Genomic DNA, 20225 nt, shown 5'->3' with positions numbered 1-20225 from the left:
TTGGTTTTTTTTTTATTGTCTTTTTCCTGCCCCTTCCCTACAGTATTCTGCTCATAGGAATAATAGTGCAATGATACCTTTGTGAATAAATCTGTCTGCATTTCTGATCATCTTCCTAGAAAAAGATTTAGAAGTAGAATTATTGGGTCAAAGAGCATAGACATGTTAAAGGCTTTTGATCCAGTTTATGAGGCTGCAGGTAACAGATGATCATTCTTACTTAAATTTAGAGAAATTATTTTGGTGCTATAAATTTCGCAGAAATAGGTCAGCTAAACATCAGTGGGAGTTTGTGCTTTCATAGCTGCTCTTATAAAAGCAAGACCTCTCAAGTTTACAGACTATAAACAGAGGAAAAGAGAAAAGACACACTTTGGAGATGAAATTGTGGCCATTTATTTGCTGTGTGATCTTGCCTAGCTACTTCTTCATTTTTCTGAATAACTTAAAATTTGGATTAGCCTTGAGACCTCTTTACTATGAGTTGTTTTATATAACATGTAAAATATATACATCATGTTTTCATAATTTTCTTTAATGTTTGGTATTTTAGGACCTTAGGATCATAATTAGGTAATTTCCAATGTATAATTTTAAAAAATTATAGGTATAGAAAGTATAAGACATTGCTTAGAGACAGTAATAACCTTAGTTTTAGATGTTGTATTTTTAAATAAAAAACTTTTTATTAGTGGGTCACTCTCTTCTTGTGAAAAGCAAGAATAAAAATTTGGGGGTAATTGATGATTTCCGTTAAGGTTAAGGTTTTATTGTGGTTTCTCTTGAGCATATATATCTTCTTGCAAGAACTGTGGATGACTTCTACGGACACTTCAGCTGAAGAGTTGAGCAGGGGGAGTGGGATTTTTAACTCAAGAAGGTCCAGAGAGTAAATAATGAAATCAGAAAGTTTACCTATGAAGTTACTGAAGAGGTTAGGATCAGTTTTCTCCTGGAAAAACCAAGATTGGTAAAGGATACTCTCTATCAGTAGTCTAGAAATTTGTTTGTGGTACAAATAGAATAAATAGAACACATTCTATTGAAATTTGACGGCTTTAAGTATTTTAATGGGTAAGAAAAAGCACAGTCGGTTCTCCGTCTCTATATCTTCCACATCTACAGATTCAGTCAACCTTGGATTAAAATTATTCAGAAAAAAATTCCAGAAAGTTCCAAAAGGTAAAACTTGAGTTTACTGCTCACCACAGAATTAGCATTTTATTTATAATTATTTGTATAGCATTTATGTAGTATTAGGTATTGTATAATCTAGAGAGGGTTTAAAGCATGTAGGAGGATTTGCATGGGTTATTTATACATTCTGTAAACTTTTATATGAAGGACTTGAACCTCTGATGCTTTTGATTTCCACAAGGAGTCCTGGAACCATTACCTCCTGGATACAGAAGGATGACTGTATTACTTCTTAATATTGTGAATAGTAAAATTATGACACTATGAACTATAAATGGCAGACAGAAAGTAAGCATAAGGAGGGTTTCTATCAGGGATTAATCCATAATTAGTAATTGGATTATAGAGGTTCATAACCCTGCAAGATTAGCTGTGTTTACATTTTGGAAGGAGAGGCCTCCAACACTTTTTTCAGATTCTCAAAGGAAGGACTATAAAAAATTCAAGCTCCTTACTGGAAGGCAAGCCCTGTGAGCCTAGGGATTTTTGTCTGTTCTGTTCACTCCTCTGTCCCTGATTCTTGGCACATGGTTCTACTCAATATTTGTTAAAGGTATGATTTTTATAAATTCATGTGTGGCATACATAGTTACAGCAATGGATTTTTAGAAATTAGGAATGGGAGAAAATTCCACATTTAGTGAGGTGATGTCTTACTGGGCTGTTTCTACATTTGTCCAAAAATTTTCTTCTTATTTAAGTCTAGATGAGTAGGTAGGCACTTATATGATAGTTTTGTGATCTAGTTCTTTTTTTTTTTTCCTGTGCCAACAGAAATGCTGTTGAATGGGTAAGAAATACTAAAGAAATGTAATGCTGTAGAAAGTAAAAGGAAAATTATTCTAAACAATACATGTTCATTCACCAGTTTACCAGAAAATGTACTTTGGGGCTGTGTCTATATGATGCAGTGAATGAAACTGTTATAGAAAGCTTCCCTGAATTTGTGAATGGAAAATTTTCCTAATTGTTTTCATTAAGACAAGTAGTATGATAATAACTGCTATTTTTGCTAAAAATGTAAAATCAACAAAATATAGAAAAATTTACCTGCAGAGAACATTGCTTTATCAGCAAAGGATTTAGATTTTTGCAGTGAGCCCAATTATTCTAGCTCAGTGCCATTATACAGCATTTTTAGCAGGTGATATTGTGTAATCCCTGATTGCATTAGTCAGCATCGTAAGTTTCCATACTTCTTAAAAGTTTAAATTTGGTAGGTTAAAAAGAATGACAGAAGATTAAAATGCAGGTTTGTTTTAAATATTGTAAAAATTAGAACATTTATAAAGTAAGAGAAAAAATGAATTTCGAAAAATTAGTGCAGTGGAGTCAGTGTTGATTTATGAATCATTAATTTTCTTTCTTAATTAAAGGGATGACTATAAATTATTTTAATAACTTTTGTCAGACAAAAAAGATAATTTGAGTAATTATTTGCTGCCTACACTTGATTCTTTGTGCATAGATTTTTCACATCTACCATAATCTTCGGTGGATTAAAAAAATTATTTCATTTTCTATTTTCCATACTTACTTTGCCATTATAGATAGGAACTATGATTATTCTAATTTATTTGAATATCATTGCATCATTTTGGCCTTTTGCATCATTTAAAGAGGTCTTCCAGTATTCCCAGAATAATTTTAATAGATAGAAGTTTTCCATTATAGATTTCATATCTTATATTGTGGTTTCTTTCTTTAGTTGAAATATGATTGAATCTTTAGGTCACCACACTTTCCAGTATTCAAGTGTCTAAGTACAAAGTGAAAATTAGGATTAAAGTGAAATTTAGGATTTCAAGTTGGAATCTATGAAGTAATTTAGCTTAGTCTTTTGACTCAGTGTATAACCCTTTCTATAGCATTTCTAACAATCTTTACCTAAAAACTCAACAGGAACTCCATTTCTTTATGAAGCAGCTTTTAAATGAATTATATAATCATTAAATTATTCTTTTTATTATATTAAGCTCAAATCTACTTTGTGCTTGGAACCATAGCTTCTTGTTCTCCTTTTCAGATTATGAAGTATTCCAAGCCTGTAAATATTGAGAGTACTTAAATTGAACATCACTGAAACTCAGTTTTTCTTAACTTCTGCTCTGTTCGTTTAAGATTATAATTTTCTGTATCAATGTATGTCGGAGATTTTTATGTTAAATGTTTTGCTACAGTTAGGGTACATTAGATTTGTGGCATTTCTTTTCTTCGTTATTCTTGTAATCCTTTTCAGAAAGGAAATGAGGTTAATATGTTACCTGAGCACCTATTCAACTTTCTCTTTTACTTTCTAAAGTGAAGCAGGGTTGTCCCTGAAGGACCTCATTTGATCTGAGAATCCTTCCAGGCACCAGAGCTGGGCCACCGTTCTCTTTATTACACGTGGAAGTTTCTAGATCATTAGTCTTGTTGCTGATTTAAAGCATTGACTCTTTCGAGCTTGTGCTACTTGACTGTTCTAGTCTTCTTTTCAGTGTTGTCAAATACCACCTGACCTCTTTAAGTCACTCTTGTTAAATATGAACGTATTCTTTTAAAATAAAGAACCAACAGGATTGGTCACGTGCCTACCATGACCACAGTTACCTAACCTCTCTGACCTTGACCATCTCAGAAGTAGTAGTATAGAAGCAGTAATAAAATTTATTATTTTCAGGACTTCCCCAGTGGTCCAGTGGTTAAGACTCTGCCTTCCAGTGCAGGGGGTGTGATTTCAATCCCCGGTCGGGAAACTAAGGACACACATGCTGTGGAATGTGAACCCCCCCCAAAAAAATACTCTTTTTTTTTTGTTTGTTTTAATATAAATTTATTTATTTCAATCGGAAGCTGATTACTTTACAATATTGTAGTGGTTTTGCCATACATTGACATGAACCCGCCACGGGTGTACGTGGGCTCCCCATCGTGAACCCCCTCCGGCCACCCTCCCCAAGCATCCTGTCTCATGCATCGAACCTAGACTGGTGATTCATTTCACGTATGATAATACACATGTTTCAATGCCATTCTCCCAAATCATCGCACCCTCGCCCTCTCCCACAGAATCCAAAAGACTGTTCTATACATCTGTGTCTCTTTTGCTGTCTCGCATATAGGGTTATCATCATCATCTTTCTAAATTCCATATATATGCATTAGTGTACTGTATTGGTGCTTTTCTTTCTGGCTTACTTCACTCTGTATAATAGGCTGCAGTTTCATCCACCTCATTAGAACAAAATTACTCTTCTTATAGATAAACTGTTCTCCAAATTAATCAAGTGAAATGAAAATAAAAGTTCCATTTTAGGTAGTCTATATGGAGACAAGATAAAAGTACAATTGACGTGCCCCAGCCCCCCCAAAAAACCCATCACCACCAACAAAAAACTCCAAACTACCCCTGAACAAAACAAAAATAGTATAAATTTCATTAAATACAGAGCAGTACATGATTGCTCTGCTCACTCTAGGCAAGAAATGATATGCTGTTTGTCACATAAGCTTTATTTGCTTTGAGGGAGAAATGATTCCATGAACCTAAGATAAAGTATCAAAAGTTATGGCGGGATTCTAGATACCATGTTGTTAGTAGATGCAGAAATATTTGGTGGGGCAGTTAAAAATTCCATAAGTCTGAATGATAATTGATTATGAACAAGTACATCTATATTAAATTAGTATTTTCATATTTACCAGTTTTGGGGCTTCCCGAGATTTGGTTTTAGTCATAATTTAGTTGATTATGCTTGTGAATAAATGAAATGTTTTTATATTTTTCTAACTTGGCTAAAGGAATTTCAGATTAAGAAGTTTTAAGTGCACAATTAATATTTTAGGAAGTAGTTCTTTCTGTTGGGCTGGGAATTTAATTAATTAAACAGGAAAATAGCAAGAAATAGAATGTGATTTAAAATGAGGTTGATTTGTGGTTCAATGACAAATTAAAAAAGTGGCCTATTTAACTGTCAAAAATGCACAACCTTTCATGGTACTAAAAACATGAAATGTGTATGATTGCATTTGAGGCCTTATATGCACTTAAAGGATAACTCCTTCTGGTCACTGGTTTCATTCTTAGTAGTCATCAAATTATGTATAAGGTATAGTAGTTCATAAGCCAGGACCTGCTCAGAGTTAACTATAGTTGGACTTTGAAAAATGTACACCATGAACACTCTCTGCAGATGGGATAATATTAGCCTAGTGGATGAATGAACTGTTTTGCAAATCTGATTATTTTGGTGAATAAAATGAAAATGGATTTAATTTATTATTGAACAGTTAGGGTATTGATGTATTTGTTCAGTTTTTGGCTAGTAAAAGCTTTGTTTGTTGCTGCAAAGAGGAGAAGGCAAAGGGAAAAAAAAACAACTGTAGGTTAAAAGGGATTTAGGAGAACCGGTAACAATTGCCTGTATAGATTTTGTTTAGCTCTGAATTAGACTCTTATGAGACAGTTGGAGAAATATGAGCACTGATTGGTAGTTGATGTAATAAAGAAATTATTGTGAATTAATTGTAGATATTAAAATGATACTGCCTTATGTTTAAAAAGCAAATCTTTATCTTAGAAAGATACATACAGAATAGTCTATAGATAAAGTGGTATAATGCCTGGAATTTGCTTCAGAATGACCCAGAGTGGTGGGATGGAGGTTGAGGGGTGGGTGGAGATGTAAATGCAATGGGATTTGCCATGAGTTGATAAGGGTGGGTTCATCATAATAGTCTCGATAATTCTGTATTAGTTTGAAAATTGTCATAATAAAAACTTAGAAAAAACATAACACAACATTAATTGAAAGAGGATAACTGTAGCACTTAGTGACCCTGCAATATAAAATATTCATAAGTAATGGTGGATGTGAGTCACACACAGATGCACTTATTATAAACATATCTAATGTATCAATCTCATATTTTGTTTTTCTTCAGAGCTGAAGCCATTTATTTGATCTTGGATGATTAACACCTAAATGCTTAACTCTCAAAACTGCTCAAGAGTCCCACAGCCAGGATTAGATGATCCAGTTTACCACCAAGAAATTATTGTCTTGAATTCTACGGTAAGATTATAATAAATATTCTAAAGGCGAAATAGTGACTTACAGGTCTCAAAAGGTTTTTAAATGCTGTCTTTGAATGACTAGCCCTGTTAGTTATAATTTATAACTGTTATAATTTCTTAATTCTTTAACCATTATAGCAAGAGTTCAAAGTTTTGATAATCAACCAAAGATCTTAGAAATAGCTTTATGGCATTTCGCCATCATAGATTCAGCTAGTAATGGATATTGCAGGCCCATGCTTTATCCCTCGCTGTTATTTCTCAGGGAGGGTCCTCCAAAAGCTGACACTGAAAAGGAGTTTGGCTCCTTTGGCTCCTAGATGTTTATTAGGAATCCACACCTGTAAAGAAAGGACGTTATTGGACAGAAGAAATTGAAGCATATTGCAGGCTCAACAAAACCTTGGCCAAGGCAAACAGGGAGTTTTGTAGTTTTGAGAGTTAAGCTTCCTGGGGATGAAGATAAACCTTTAGTGCATTTGCATCGTGCACAGGCTATTAAAGAAGCTACTCAGCAAACATTTGTTGAAAGAAGGAAATCTGAGAAAAATCTTGTGGTCTCTCCTGTAACACCTAATCCTTGCCCTTTCTTTTTCCAATTGAAAGTGCAGTTTAGAACAGTGAGGTTAACAGTGACATGTGTGGTTGTCTTGTGTATCATGAGCAAACATGAAGGTAACTTGCACTCGTAATCAGCATGTGTTTGTTGCATGTTACTGTATTCCTGGGCTCCACAGATAAGGAAGACCTACAAAGGGATCTGAGAAAAACAACACATGTAAGTTTCAATGTGCTGGCTTCCCTCGTAGCTCAGTTGGTAAAGAATCGGCCTGCAGTGTAGGAGATCCTGGTTTGATTCCTGGCTCGGAAAGATCCCCTGGAGAAGGGATAGGCTACCCACTCCACTATTCTTGGGCTTCCCTTGTGGCTCAGCTGGTAAAGAATCTGCCTGCAACGCGGGAGACCTGGGTTCAGTCCCTGGGTTGGGAAGATTCCCCTGGAGAAGGGAAAGGCTACCCACTTAAGTATTTTGGCCTAGATAATTTCATGGACTGGGTATAGTCCATGGGGTTGCAAAGAGCTGGACACGACTGAGGGACTTGCACTAAGTTTTAAAGAACAAGAGACCATATCAGTAAAGAGGAAACAAACAAAAAGACAGCATGGATCTAGAGGGTATTATGTTAAGTGAAGTAAGTCGGACAGAGGAATACAAATACCATGTGATTTCACTTATATGTGCAATCTCAAAACCAAAAAAAGTAACACACATAAAACAAATAGCTCATAGACACAGGGAACAAACAGGGGCTTGCCAGAGGGGAGGGCGTGGGGACATGGGTGAGATAGGTGAGGGAGATCAAGAGGTACAAAGTTCTAGTTATAAAGTAAGTCATGGAGATGTAATGTATAACATAGGAATATAGTCAGTAATATTGTAGTAATGCTGTGTGTGTGACAGGTGGTAACTAGACTTACCATGGTGATCATTTCATAATTAGCCGTATAAAAATGTCGAATCACTATCTTGTACACCTGAAACTAATATAATATTATAAGCCAGTTGTCCTTCGGTTTAAAATATATGGATGAGGTGAGATGGAAGAAACAGAAATAAAAGCCTGGGAAGATACAGTGATAACTTCTCGGTTATTAAAGGGTGTGGGCTATGTTCTGACCAGTTTGCAGTATTTTGGCAATAGGATGATCACACATGAATTTTTATCCTTCTGTGCTCCAGGGTTAAGAGAGAATCTACTTCTGAGAAGGATTTTTTTAAGTCAGTGTTTCTTTCTAGTTTGGTATAGTCTTGCTTTAGGGCAAGAAACTTGAGTTCCTTATTGACTTCCTTTTTTTCCCCTCCTTTTTACTGTAGAATTCCATGAGACAGGGTTTGCATGAATAAATCCTCTAAATTTCCTCTGAACCTTAATAATATATAATGCTTTATGTATAGAGGATTTTTACTTCATATCTTTTAAATTAATGAAATAGAGAATAAGTGACTTCATTATTAATGTTAAGGATTAAAAACTCATCTATTCAGACCCTGGTGGCTCAGATGGTAAAGAATCTGCCTGCAATGCTGGATACTTGGGTTCAGTCCCTGGGTTGGGTAGATCCCTGGAGGAGGGCATGGCAACCCACTCCAGTATTCTTGCCTGGAGAATCCCCATGGACAGAGGAGCCTGGCGGGTTATACTCCCATGGGGTTGCAAAGAGTCGGACATAACTGAGCGACTAAGCACATCACAATTCAGACCAGAAATTTACTTGTTTTTATATTACAGCAATTTCCTTGATATCTATGTAGACAACTTTATGCTTCATCTTTTAATAGATCATTCTCTTCCTACTGAGTGGTGGAAGAAAAAGATTGTGTTTCACTAAATGAATCAGATTTTTTTTTCTCTCTTAAATGTGTATCCTTCAAAGTTATCAATTTGACTACTTAGGGAAGTTTATGTCTTATCTGTTCCTTTTTGTTTGTTTTCATTTCTTTCTTGGTCACTTAGTAACTCCACCCGAGGGCAGGCAAAGAAAGGGAGAAAAGAAGATATTAAAGTGCACAAAGTCTTATTTAGTACCTTTCACTGGCACATTTTATCATGCTTCTGGATTATGATAAGGCAGTAGGATTAGTTACTTTTGCTATTTTAAAATATTTAATAGGATGCTTAGTTATTTGGAAATAAATTGTGTAAGGTTGATTACTGGGTTTACTGAATTAAATATTTATACTTTAAACTGTTCAATTTTCTTAGATTCATATATTTTAAATTATCAAAATTTTTTAATTAATTCATCCCAAGATTTCCTTTGCTACTGTAGATAACTTATGATTTTAAGATTATAACTTATGATTGATTATAATGAAGAAGTTTTTTTGGTGTGTGTCTAAAAGTACATTGGTACAGATTGGTAAAGAATCTGTCTGCAATGCAGGAGACCTGGGTTTGATTACTGGGTCAGGAAGATTGCCTGGAGAAGGAAATGGCAACCCACTTCAGTATTCTTGCCTGGAGAATTCCCATGGACAGAGTGGCCTGGCAGGCTACAGTCCATGGGGTTGTAAGAGTCGGACACAACTTGGTGACTAAACCACCACCACCACAGATGTATTAGAAAAGATAAACTTTTAAATGAAACAACCACCAGAACCACAGCAGCAGAAAATAAAATAAAAATAAAAGTACACTGGGATGTTTATAATACAGTATAGTTTTAAATTACTTCTTTTCATCTTCTATAAAACTTGATCTTCCTGCAGTCTGCTAGTGAATTTCCAGAATGATAAGAATTATCTTTTGAATTCAAGTTACTGTTTCACATTTCAGCTGTCAAGTGTGTTTAAAAGTAAGACACACCTCAGACCAAAGTAAATTTGTCCTAACATTATCACCGTGTAGGTTTTCAAAGTCTAAACGTTAAAACAGATGGATGCTAAACATTTTATAGTCTCAATATTGCTGTTACCACCCATAGTACATGTGCTTGTATATGTATATATGAAGTGCAGTTCCACAGTTGGTAGCTGTTTGACTTCTTATCAGTATGAACAGCAAATGTCCTAAAAATCAGCTTCAGAACAGCTGGTAGTTGACCCACCTAAGTTCACATGACGTTTTTTTTGCTCTTTGACACAAAGAGTGGACCTTACCTTCTCATCGAGGAAGCTGGTACAAATACCTTTCTGTGTACTTGTGGGTCCAGTAATGTAGAAGAACCTTAATATGGACTTTTTGAAAAGAGTTGTTCCTCCTGTTGTTTTGGGAGATACGGTTTTGGGCCCTGGAGAGAGTTTTCAGGAAAGTTCTCCAAGATTACTGAAATTGAAACGTCTCAGTTTGCTTTCATCAGCGAAGACAATAGATGAGGAAGGTGGAATCCATTTCTGCCACAGTCATTATGACAAACACCAACATCAACAACTAGGTAAAGATGTGTTTTCAATCCTTTAATAAAAAGTATTTTAGAAAAGTAAAATTATTTTTACAAGTATGCATTCTAGTGAGCATAAATCTTTATTTGAAAATTAAATTTAAATATTAAAAAAATTTTAAATAGAGTAAATATATAGTTGGCATAAATATTTTTAGTATCAGAAATTTTGCTTAGAATTTAGATGGAGAAATATTGATTGCTTTGAGTTTAGATGGAGAAATATTGATTGCTGTAGATCAAGATAAAGCCATTAATGAAGTTAACAGTTTAGTGATTGTGGAAAATATTTTGATTATGCTTATTGACAAAAATGTTGTTGCAAACTGTAGGACACATAAGTGAAAAAGAAGATACTGAGTTTTATCTATCGCTACAGAAATCACTTTTTAAAAAAGTCCCATTCTTTTATTCTAAAAGATAAGGAGTATTTGAGGTGAACTATAAAAAAAAAAAATCCCACAACTTTGAATATAATTATGATTATTTTGTGTCACAGTACCTTTGTTTCACATAATTCTGCAAAGTTGAATATAATGCATTTTAAAGTTTGAGAGCATGGTACTCATGTGTTAGGAGAAAAATCAGAGTTGCATATAGTAGATAGAAAATATTTTAAAAAAAGAAAATCTTTAGGAAGATAATGAAAAATGCCTGCTTTAATATTTTGATTAAAACACTTTAAGATATTAAAATGTTCTTTATGATTATTTATCTTTACTATAGGGAATACTTAACTGCTCATATAAATTAATATAATATTCAGTAGAAAGAAAAGATTTTCTCTAAATCCTCTGGAAGTTTGATATATATTCTTACAGCTGTTTTCCATGTGTATTTAACATGCACTTATGCATTTTATTTATTGAATTTAAAAATGATATTTACTGTCTAAACTGTTTCAATAATTGCTTTTTCATTTAATGCATCATAAACATTTTTCTGTCTCATTTAAACTATGCACTCCATTGTGTGACACAATAGTTTGTTCAATCAGTCCCTTATTGGTGAACACTTAGAGTGGCTTTGGTTGTTAATTATTAGAAGTAATTATTTAATAAATATCCATTTATTTTTTATTACTTTATTATCCATTTATTGTATTACTTTATGCCTTTGTATGATTGCTTCTTAGTATAAATTTCTATGTGCACTGAAAATTTTAATAGACCGTGGCAAGTTACCTTTCAAAGGTATTTCAGTTTAAGCTCCCCAGGGCAGTATCCCTATTTCTTTGTATTCTCCTTAACACTATTTCTTGTCAGTTTGAAAAATAGAGTCATATTTAGGGGAAACCATACTTTCTGTTAAAATATTATGTAGAAGAAAAGAGAAGGAACTTTTAAGAAGAAATAAATATTGATGTCTAGAATGTACTGGTAGTAGAAGTTAATTTTTTTATACTCTTCACTCATTTGAGTGTATAAAATGGAGGCGAGGTTAGTGACTCTTCAGTTCATTCAGTTCAGTTCAGTCTCTCAGTCGTGTCTGGCTCTTTGCGACCGCATGGACTGCAGCATGCCAGTCTTCCTTGTTCATCATCAACTCCTGGAGCTTATTCAAATTCATGTCCATTGAGTCTGTGATGCCATCCAACCATCTCATCCTCTGTCGTCCCCTTCTCCTCCCACCTTCAGTCTTTCCCAGCATCAGGGTCTTTTCAAATGAGTCAGTTCTTCACATCAGGTGGCCAAAATATTGGAGTTTCAGCTTTAGCATCAGTCCTTCCAATGAATATTCAGGATTGATTTCCTTTAGGATTGACTGGTTGAATCTTCTTGCAGTCCAAGAGACTCTCAAGAGTCTTCTCCAACACCACAATTCAAAAGCATCAATTCTTTGGTGCTCAGCCTTCTTTATAGTCCATCTCTCACATGCATACATGACTACTGGAAAAACCATAGCTTTGACTAGATGGAACTTTGTAGGCCAAGTAATGTCTCTGCTTTTTAATATGCTGTCTAGGTTGGTCATAGCTTTTCTTCCAAGGAACAAGTGTCTTTCAATTTCATGGCGGCAGTCACCATCTGTAGTGATTTTGGAGCCCCCAAAATAAAGTGACTCTTAATTTCAATTAAAATCTGTGAACCATTCAGCAGTTAGTCTTGTGTTTAATAATGTAGATATGCGTAAATAAGCAATATGAATATATTAGTATATGCAGTTATTTATGTTATTAGAAATTTAGTCTCCAGCTTTCAATCTTGAATCATTTAATTGGTTTCTTCACTGTCAGTTCAGTTCAGTTACTCAGTCTGTCTGACTCTTTGCAGCCCCATGGACTGCAGCACTCCAGGCTTCCCTGTCCATCACCAGCTCTCAGAGCTTGCTCAGACTCATATATAAGGGACCTGTGTTTATTTTATTTTATTTTTTGGGTGGGGGGAGAGGGGCATGGTGAGGAGGGGTGGAAACTCACTCACATGCCCAGCTGAAAGTCTGGAGAAGGAAGAGAAACAGGCGTGCTATGAGATAGGGATAAGAAGATGCCTCCAAAGGCTGCTCACCAGCCTCACCTCCCCCTGCCCCAGGAGGAATCATGGGACAGTTTCCCAAGACCTGGGTAGAATTGGAGTCAAGCCTCAATGCCCACCTACATGGAGATGTGCAGGGTTGCCGGGGCATCTCAGCTGAGCCCTGTTCTCCTGTGGTGGGACCTGTGTTTAAATGTAATATCCTATGCCCGTTAGTTTAATATGGCTCCTTTTTTATTTTAAAAGACTATTTTACATATTTTTGGACATAGTATATATGTTAATTTATAACAATGTTAATTTATAATATGTTAATTTATAATAATGAGATTTTATAATTTATATTAATTTGCAAAAAATTAATTCAATTTAATTCAATTTTCCAGTTAAAGACTTTCTTTACTGTATATCTTTTTTACCAATCAGTCAAAATAAAGCAAAATTATGGAACTGAAACAACTGAAGAATCGGTTGTTTGATGTTTCAGAGGCTACAGGTCCTTTGAGGAATTGCTCTTACCTCGTTTTTCTCTTCAAAAATAAAACTCAACTTTAGGAAATGACTATTAAAATTAATTTAATGGATTTCTTTGGCAATATCTGCAAAAAGATTTGGTTTCTTAAATTTCACTTTACCGATAAAGTCCTTTTCTTAATCTCAAAATTCGATACTGTGTTTTACACCAGTCTATTGCACATGATTAACACCAGTCTACACATTGATTACTTGCAACTCAGCATGGGTAAATTTTACCTCCTGTTTGCTGGTGGTTCTGGGATAGAGATAATGCAATAGTTTATTCAGAGGTGATGCAAAGAACTGGGTACAGTTCTTCTAAAGGGTGTTACAGTTTTGCTTATTTAATGAAAGGAGAAACCAAGAGTATGAAGAGATTTCATATCGGTAGTGCAAAGAAGGAAGTATTCTTTTAGAGAAAAACTGGTATGTAATCTCATAGCTTTGTACTTGGGTCCATTGTTTCCAACATCTTTCATTGTTCATTCAAAATCAAAAAAGTTATTTCTAAGGAATTTGGATTGGATCAGTCATATGGATTGATAATTGTACTTTTGTGAGAGGACAAATTGAGAATAAGTTTGCAGTATATAGAAATTGACCTTGTGTCTTTTAACTCCGGAAGTATTTATAGATGTTTATGGTTTCTTTAACAAAAATATGCATGTTTGCAGGGGTTGATATTTTGAAGAACATTTTTCTTTGCTTTTGATAAATTTTTTCATTTTTTAAACTTTCTCTAAACATTAACTAACCTGATGTTTTGAAAGTTGATAGAAATTCTCAAACAACCCACTGAATTTACCTGACATCTTTTATTTCTCTGTAGAATATATTAACAATTGCTTGTAGTACACTGTATACCGTTCAAATCCCCTGCCACCACTTCTGCTCCTAACAAGTTTAGTTGTGGGCTTACTAAGACTTGTGTTTTCAACCAAACTTGTTTATGCCAATTATACTTGTAATTGTGATCATGTATTTTAATTAGGTATCACATAACTCAGGAAAATCTGAGAGTGAAAAGAAAGTTATTTTGGTATAAACAAAGTTGAATACTTTGGTCATACTCCACAGAAGTGAATTCCTCAAGAAAACTTGTTTTAAATTACACATAGGTCAGAGAAATGTTCAAGAAGGATTTTGCCCTTAGGGCCCTTTAACTTCCCACTCCACTTTGAAGAAATTGAGACTGGGTTATCATAGGTGATGTACATGGACTGGAATCTAGACGAGAAAGACAATAATTGAGTAATCAGCAAATTCACCTTAAGAGACAGGGACTTGGCACTCCATCAGAAAGCTCGGGAGTCAACATGGGTTTTATGTTTAAGTTGAAACCTTTAGTGGACCTATTGATTTTTCCCTCCTGATTCCTACTGTGATGGAGCTTTTTGATTAAATGATTAGCTAACAGTTATAATTTACAGTAAAGAGACTCTACTTTATATGGCTGTATAATGTTGTAAATTTGTTGTAAAGAAGTAAATCATTTATTTGCTAACCTATTTCCTTAATAAGGAAAAGGAATTATGATGTTCCTGTGTTCATGTTATGTATTATTCATAAATCCTCAAATATCTATATACTTTTTGTGTAGAGTCCTAAAAAGGCAGATTTTCTGATAGATATTATTCATGCCAATTCTACTAATATTAATATTTATCTTCAGGCATAAGAGTTGGTGGGGAGAAAATGCCCTTCACTGGTTCAGAATATACTACATACAGTGTTGTCTGACCATTGAAGGAGAATGAATGTTAGGCATAGTTATGAGTCAGATCCTAAGAATCACGCAATGTGTTTTCACAGGCTTCTGTTGTAACAGCTGCAAAATCCTTGTATCTCCAGGATTCGGTTATTTTTATTCAGATGGGATCAACCTTAATTTTGTTGTTGTTCCTTCTGTTTATAGTCAAGAATAAGTGAGAGTAAATATATTATGGCTGACTTTTATAATTCATGAAGAACAGAGATAATGAGACATTGAGCAGAACTGAGTATGTATCAACATATTTGAGCACCTTATTATTCTGGGTCTTGTTTTCTTGCTTTAATTTACCAGTTACTTAAATGGTCTCATTTGTCTACCCATTTAGTGCATATCTCTCTCTTTTTCCCCTCAAATAAAATATAAGTTGAGCATGGTCTTTGCTCTGTCTACTGATGTGTTTCAGGGTTTGGAATATAATAGTTGCTCAATAAATATTGGTTAAATAAGCAGATGTTGGAGAAGGCAATGGCAACCCACTCCAGTACTTTTGCCTGGAAAATCCCATGGACAGAGGAGCCTGGTGGGCTGCAGTCCATGGGGTCACAAAGAGTCAGACATGACTGAGCAACTTCACTTTCACCTTTCACTTTCATGCATTGGAGAAGGAAATGGCAACCCGCTCCAGTGTTCTTGCCTGGAGAATCCCAGGGCCGGGGGAGCCTGGTGGGCTGCTGTCTACGGTGTCACACAGAGTTGGACACAACTGAAGCGACTTAGCAGTAGCAGCAAGCAGATGTTATCTGAGTCCTCATAAAAACCCTGTAAGATACGTTGTAGCACAAAATTGTAGAAGTTCAGGGAGGCTTAACCAAATTATTTGAGGTTTCTTGGCTACCAAGTAATACAGTCATGCCCCTGTCCTTTTACTTAGATCAAACACTCGTGGCAGTGTTTGATGTTTTTTAATCTTTACGTATGAAATATTTTTTAAAACACTAGTATATCTATCAAGATCGATTGTTCCACTAAGGAACACATACTTTTTTCTTTTGGTGCTTTCATTTTAGTTAAGAGAAATATTTCAATAGGAAAATACTGTAATTTTGATGTGTCTGCATCTCTTTCAGATCCTTTGTTGCACTTTAATGAACAGTTGATAATTATTTTTACAACACTCTGGTTAGGTAGGCTGATTAAGTATACAGCTGTTTCACATGACTTTAACAAAAACAATTGAGACTCACATTAAGATACCATTTTCATTTCATTACAAAGTGTTAATGACTTCATGGAATATAAACATTTAAATAGAATGCTGGTATATCTCTCTTGAGGTGTTCAGCATAGTTCCCTACGAGGAACAAATCAAAATGTAGCACTTGTTATAAAAATCCAAATCCTTTTTGGTTGAGTTTTAAGTAGTTGAACGGTTCTGTGAAGACCTACAAGACCTTCTAGAAACAACACCCAAAAAAGATGTCCTTTTCATTATAGGGGACTGGAATGCAAAAGTAGGAATTCAAGAAATACCTAGAGTAATGGGCAAATTGGCCTTGAAGTACAGAATGAAGCAGGTCAAAGGCTAACAGAGTTTTGCCAAGAGAACACACTGGTCATAGCAAACACCCTCTTCCAACAACACAAGAGAAGACTCTACACATGGACATCACCAGATGGTCAATACCGAAATCAGATTTTGATTATATTCTTTGCAGCCAAAGATGGACAAGCCCTATACAGTCAACAAAAACAAGACTGGGAGCTGACTGTGGCTCAGATCATGAATTCCTTATTGCCAAAGTCAGACTTAAATTGAAGAAAAGTAGGGAAAACCACTAGACCATTCAGGTATGACCTAAATCAAATCCCTAATGATTATACATTATTAGGGAAGTGAAAGTGGAAGTGACAAATAGATTCAAGGGATTAGACCTGATAGACAGACAGCCTGAAGAACTATGGACGGAGGTTTGTGACATTGTACAGGAGGCAGATGTCAAGACCATCCCCAAGAAAAAGAAATGCAAAAAGGCAAAATGGTTGTCTGAGGAGGACTTACAAGTAGCTCTGAAAAGAAGAGAAGTGAAAGGCAAAGGAGAAAAGGAACGATATACCCATTGAATGCAGAGTTCCAAAGAATAGCAAGGAGAGATAAGAAAGCCTTCCTCGGTGATAAGTGCAAAGAAACAGAGGAAAACAATAGAATGGGAAAGACTAGAGATCTCTTCAAGAAAATTAGAGATACCAAGGGAACATTTCATGCAAAGATGGGCTCAATAAAGAACAGAAATGGTATGGACCTAACAGAAGCAGAAGATATTAAGAAGAGGTGGCAAGAATACACAGAAGAACTGTACATAAAAGATTTTTATGACCCAGATAATCATGATGGTATGATCACTCACCTAGAACCAGACATGCTGGAATGTGAAGTCAAGTGGGCCTTAGGAAGCATCACTAGGAACAAAGGTTGTGGAGGTGATGGAATTCTAGTTGATCCATTTCAAGTCCTAAATGACGATGTTGTGAAAGTGCTGCACTCAATATGCCAGCAAATTTGGAAAACTCAGCAGTGGCCACAAGACTGGAAAAGGTCAGTTTTAATTTCAATCCCATAGAAAAACAATGCTAAAGAATGCTCAAACTACCACACAATTGCACACATCTCACACACTAACAAAGTAAAGATCAAAATTCTCCAAGCCAGGCTTCAACAGTACATTAACTGTGAACTTCCAGATGTACAAGCTGGATTTAGAAAAGGCAGAGGAACCAGAGATCAAATTGCCAACATCCGCTGGATCATCGAAAAGCAAGAAAGTTCCAGGAAAGCATCTACTTCTGCTTTATTGACAATGTCAAAGGCTTTGACTGTATGGATTACAACCATCTCTGGAAAATTCTTAAAGAGATGTTGATTCCAGACCACCTGGCCTTCCTCGTGAGAAAGTTGTATGCAGGTAAAGAAGGAACAGTTAGAAACGGACTTGGAACAACAGACTGGTTCCAAATCGGGAAAGGAGTATGTCAAGGCTATATATTGTCACCCTGCTTATTTAACTTATATGCAGAGTACATCATGAGAAATGCTGGGCTGGAGAAAGCACAAACTGGAATCAAGATTGCCGGGAGAAATATCAATAACCTCAGATATGCAGATGACACCACCCTTATGGCAGAAAGTGAAGAATAACTAAAGAACCTCTTGATGAAAGTGAAAGAGGAGGGTGAAAAAGTTGGGTTAAAACTCAACATTCAGAAAACTTTAAGATAATAGCATCTGGTCCCATCACTTCATGGCAGGTAAATGGGGAAACAGTGGAAACAGTGTCAGACTTTATTTTTTTGGGCTCCAAAATCACTGCAGATGGTGATTGTAGCCATGAAATTAAAAGACACTCCTTGGAAGAAAAGTTATGATCAACCTAGACAGCTTATTAAAAAGTAGAGATGTTACTTTGCCAACAAAGGTCTGTCTAGTCAAGGCTATGGTTTTTCCAGTGGTCATGTATGGATGTGAGAGTTGGACCATAAAGAAAGCTTAATGCTGAAGAATTGATGCTTTTGAACTGTGGTTTGGAGAAGACTCTTGAGAGTCCCTTGGACTGCAAAGAGATCCAACCATTCCATCCTAAAGGAAATCAGTCCTGAGTATTCATTGGAAGGACAGATGCTAAAGGTGAAACTGCAATACTTTGGCCACCTGATGCGAAGAACTGACTCATTTGAAAAGATCCTGATGCTGGGAAAGATTGAAGGCGGGAGGAGAAAGGAATGCCAGAGGATGAGATGGTTGGATGGCATTACCTCCTCAATGGACATGAGTTTGAGTAAACTCTGGGAGTTGGTGATGGACAGGGATGGATAGCCTGGCATGCTGCAGTCCATGGGTTCACAAAGAGTCAGACACGACTGAGCAACTGAACTGAACTGACTAGTGAAGAAGTGACTAGTGAAGAAGGGGGGATGCTAACTATTACCAACTGGATTTTCTTAATAAGTGATCGTTTTAGTTTTGTTTTTGTTAAACCATTGCTCTCTGTGGTTAGATTTTATGTCACTCGAATAACTTGCTTTTGTTTGATACATCCTGCATTGGGTAGAGAAATACCATGGCAGACCAGTTTCTTTTAAGATGGGAATGAGGTGAGTAAAGAGTGTTCTTCGTCAAAGACTGGACTATTAATAGGGAATTTAGAGAAGGTCTTGTGAGAAAATTGAGGTGAAGTTTTTCTTTTGCCATTTCAAATGCTAACAGACCAAAGAGTTGGAGAATCCTTTGAAATTCAGATGTCATTAAAAGATTGTTGGGCATAGTAGTTTCAGGGAAGAACTTGAGCTCCAGGTCATTATCAGACTGCTTTAGAATTTCTAATTTGACCCAAGTGATAGCTTGTTTTCATGTGTAAGTGTGTGAAGGAGTTCAAGAATTCTTTTTCATGCAAATGGGATTTGCAAGTGCTGAGCTTTTCATTGTTGTTATTTTTCAGTAACTAAGCCATGTGCAGCTTTTTGCAATCCCGTGGACTGCAGCACGCCAGGCTTCCCTATCCACCATTTCCCTGAGCTTGCTCAAACTCAAAATCATGTCGATGATTCCTTCCAAACAACTCATCTTCTGTCCCCCCCTTCTCCTCCTGCCCTCAGCCTTCCCCAGCATCAGGGTCTTGTCCTGAAATCAAGTAGGATTGCTTCCTAAAGTGGGCCTTTGGTTACTTCTCAGGCAGTACTTACTGAAGGTTGTAGGAGGAGCCTTGTGGGTGGTTACTTTCACGCCTTCTCTGAGTCTATGAGAATTCTCATGATAGAGAAGTGATATTGGAAAGACCTCCAAGTGTGAGAGGAGAGAGGCAGTGAAGCATTGAGGACAGAGTCTAGTGTGGGCTTTGATCCAACCTGAGCTGAGCTCCACTGGTGACTGGCTATGTGTTTTTGAACAGGCTACTTAATCTCTCTAGGCCAGTTGACTTCACCTGTCAATTTGAATGATATTTTCTATGTAGCATTGTTTTTAAGATTACCAAAAATGGCAATGAAATTGATACACAGTTCAATACATGGTGGCTATTATTGCTTACAAAGAATTTTGGATTTTTGACTTGGAGGTAGATGAATCACTTTAGCTAGAATTTATCTTTGGAGCATTCCATCATAGAAAACATTCTAGGAATTTGGATCTAGGTCTTTCATTGTGCATAATTCTGAACCATTTTAGCATGTGATTTATAGCTTCATGACAGTTCATGGGAGCTTGGGTTGCAACACCTTCTCCTGTGCTTTCCTTCTTTGTCTATAATGTGCACTCTTCCAAATAGCTACAGCC

General features: G+C 35.8%; 1 protein-coding gene across 9 annotated transcripts in view; it reads left to right on the top strand.

The window, feature by feature from the left end:
• FRYL (FRY like transcription coactivator) overlaps positions 1-20225 on the top strand; it is a 252923-nt gene that overhangs the window by 55481 nt on the left and 177217 nt on the right. For 3 of the 9 annotated variants that reach the window (XM_043448228.1, XM_043448221.1, XM_043448220.1), the window contains exon 1: positions 9396-10192. The exons of 1 other annotated variant lie outside the window; for it this stretch is intronic. In XM_043448228.1, the coding sequence (XP_043304163.1) occupies positions 9991-10192 (202 nt within the window). In that variant the 5' untranslated portion in view covers positions 9396-9990. Of the gene's footprint in view, positions 1-6123; positions 6255-9395; positions 10193-20225 lie in introns of those variants that run through there. 5 more of the 9 variants (XM_043448224.1, XM_043448223.1, XM_043448222.1 and 2 more) reach the window with 2 other exon arrangements.

The sequence above is a fragment of the Cervus canadensis genome, chromosome 26 (genome assembly GCF_019320065.1).
Source record: "Cervus canadensis isolate Bull #8, Minnesota chromosome 26, ASM1932006v1, whole genome shotgun sequence".
Classification (NCBI taxonomy): Eukaryota; Metazoa; Chordata; class Mammalia; order Artiodactyla; family Cervidae; genus Cervus; species Cervus canadensis.
This window is presented reverse-complemented; position numbering and strand designations above follow the sequence as displayed.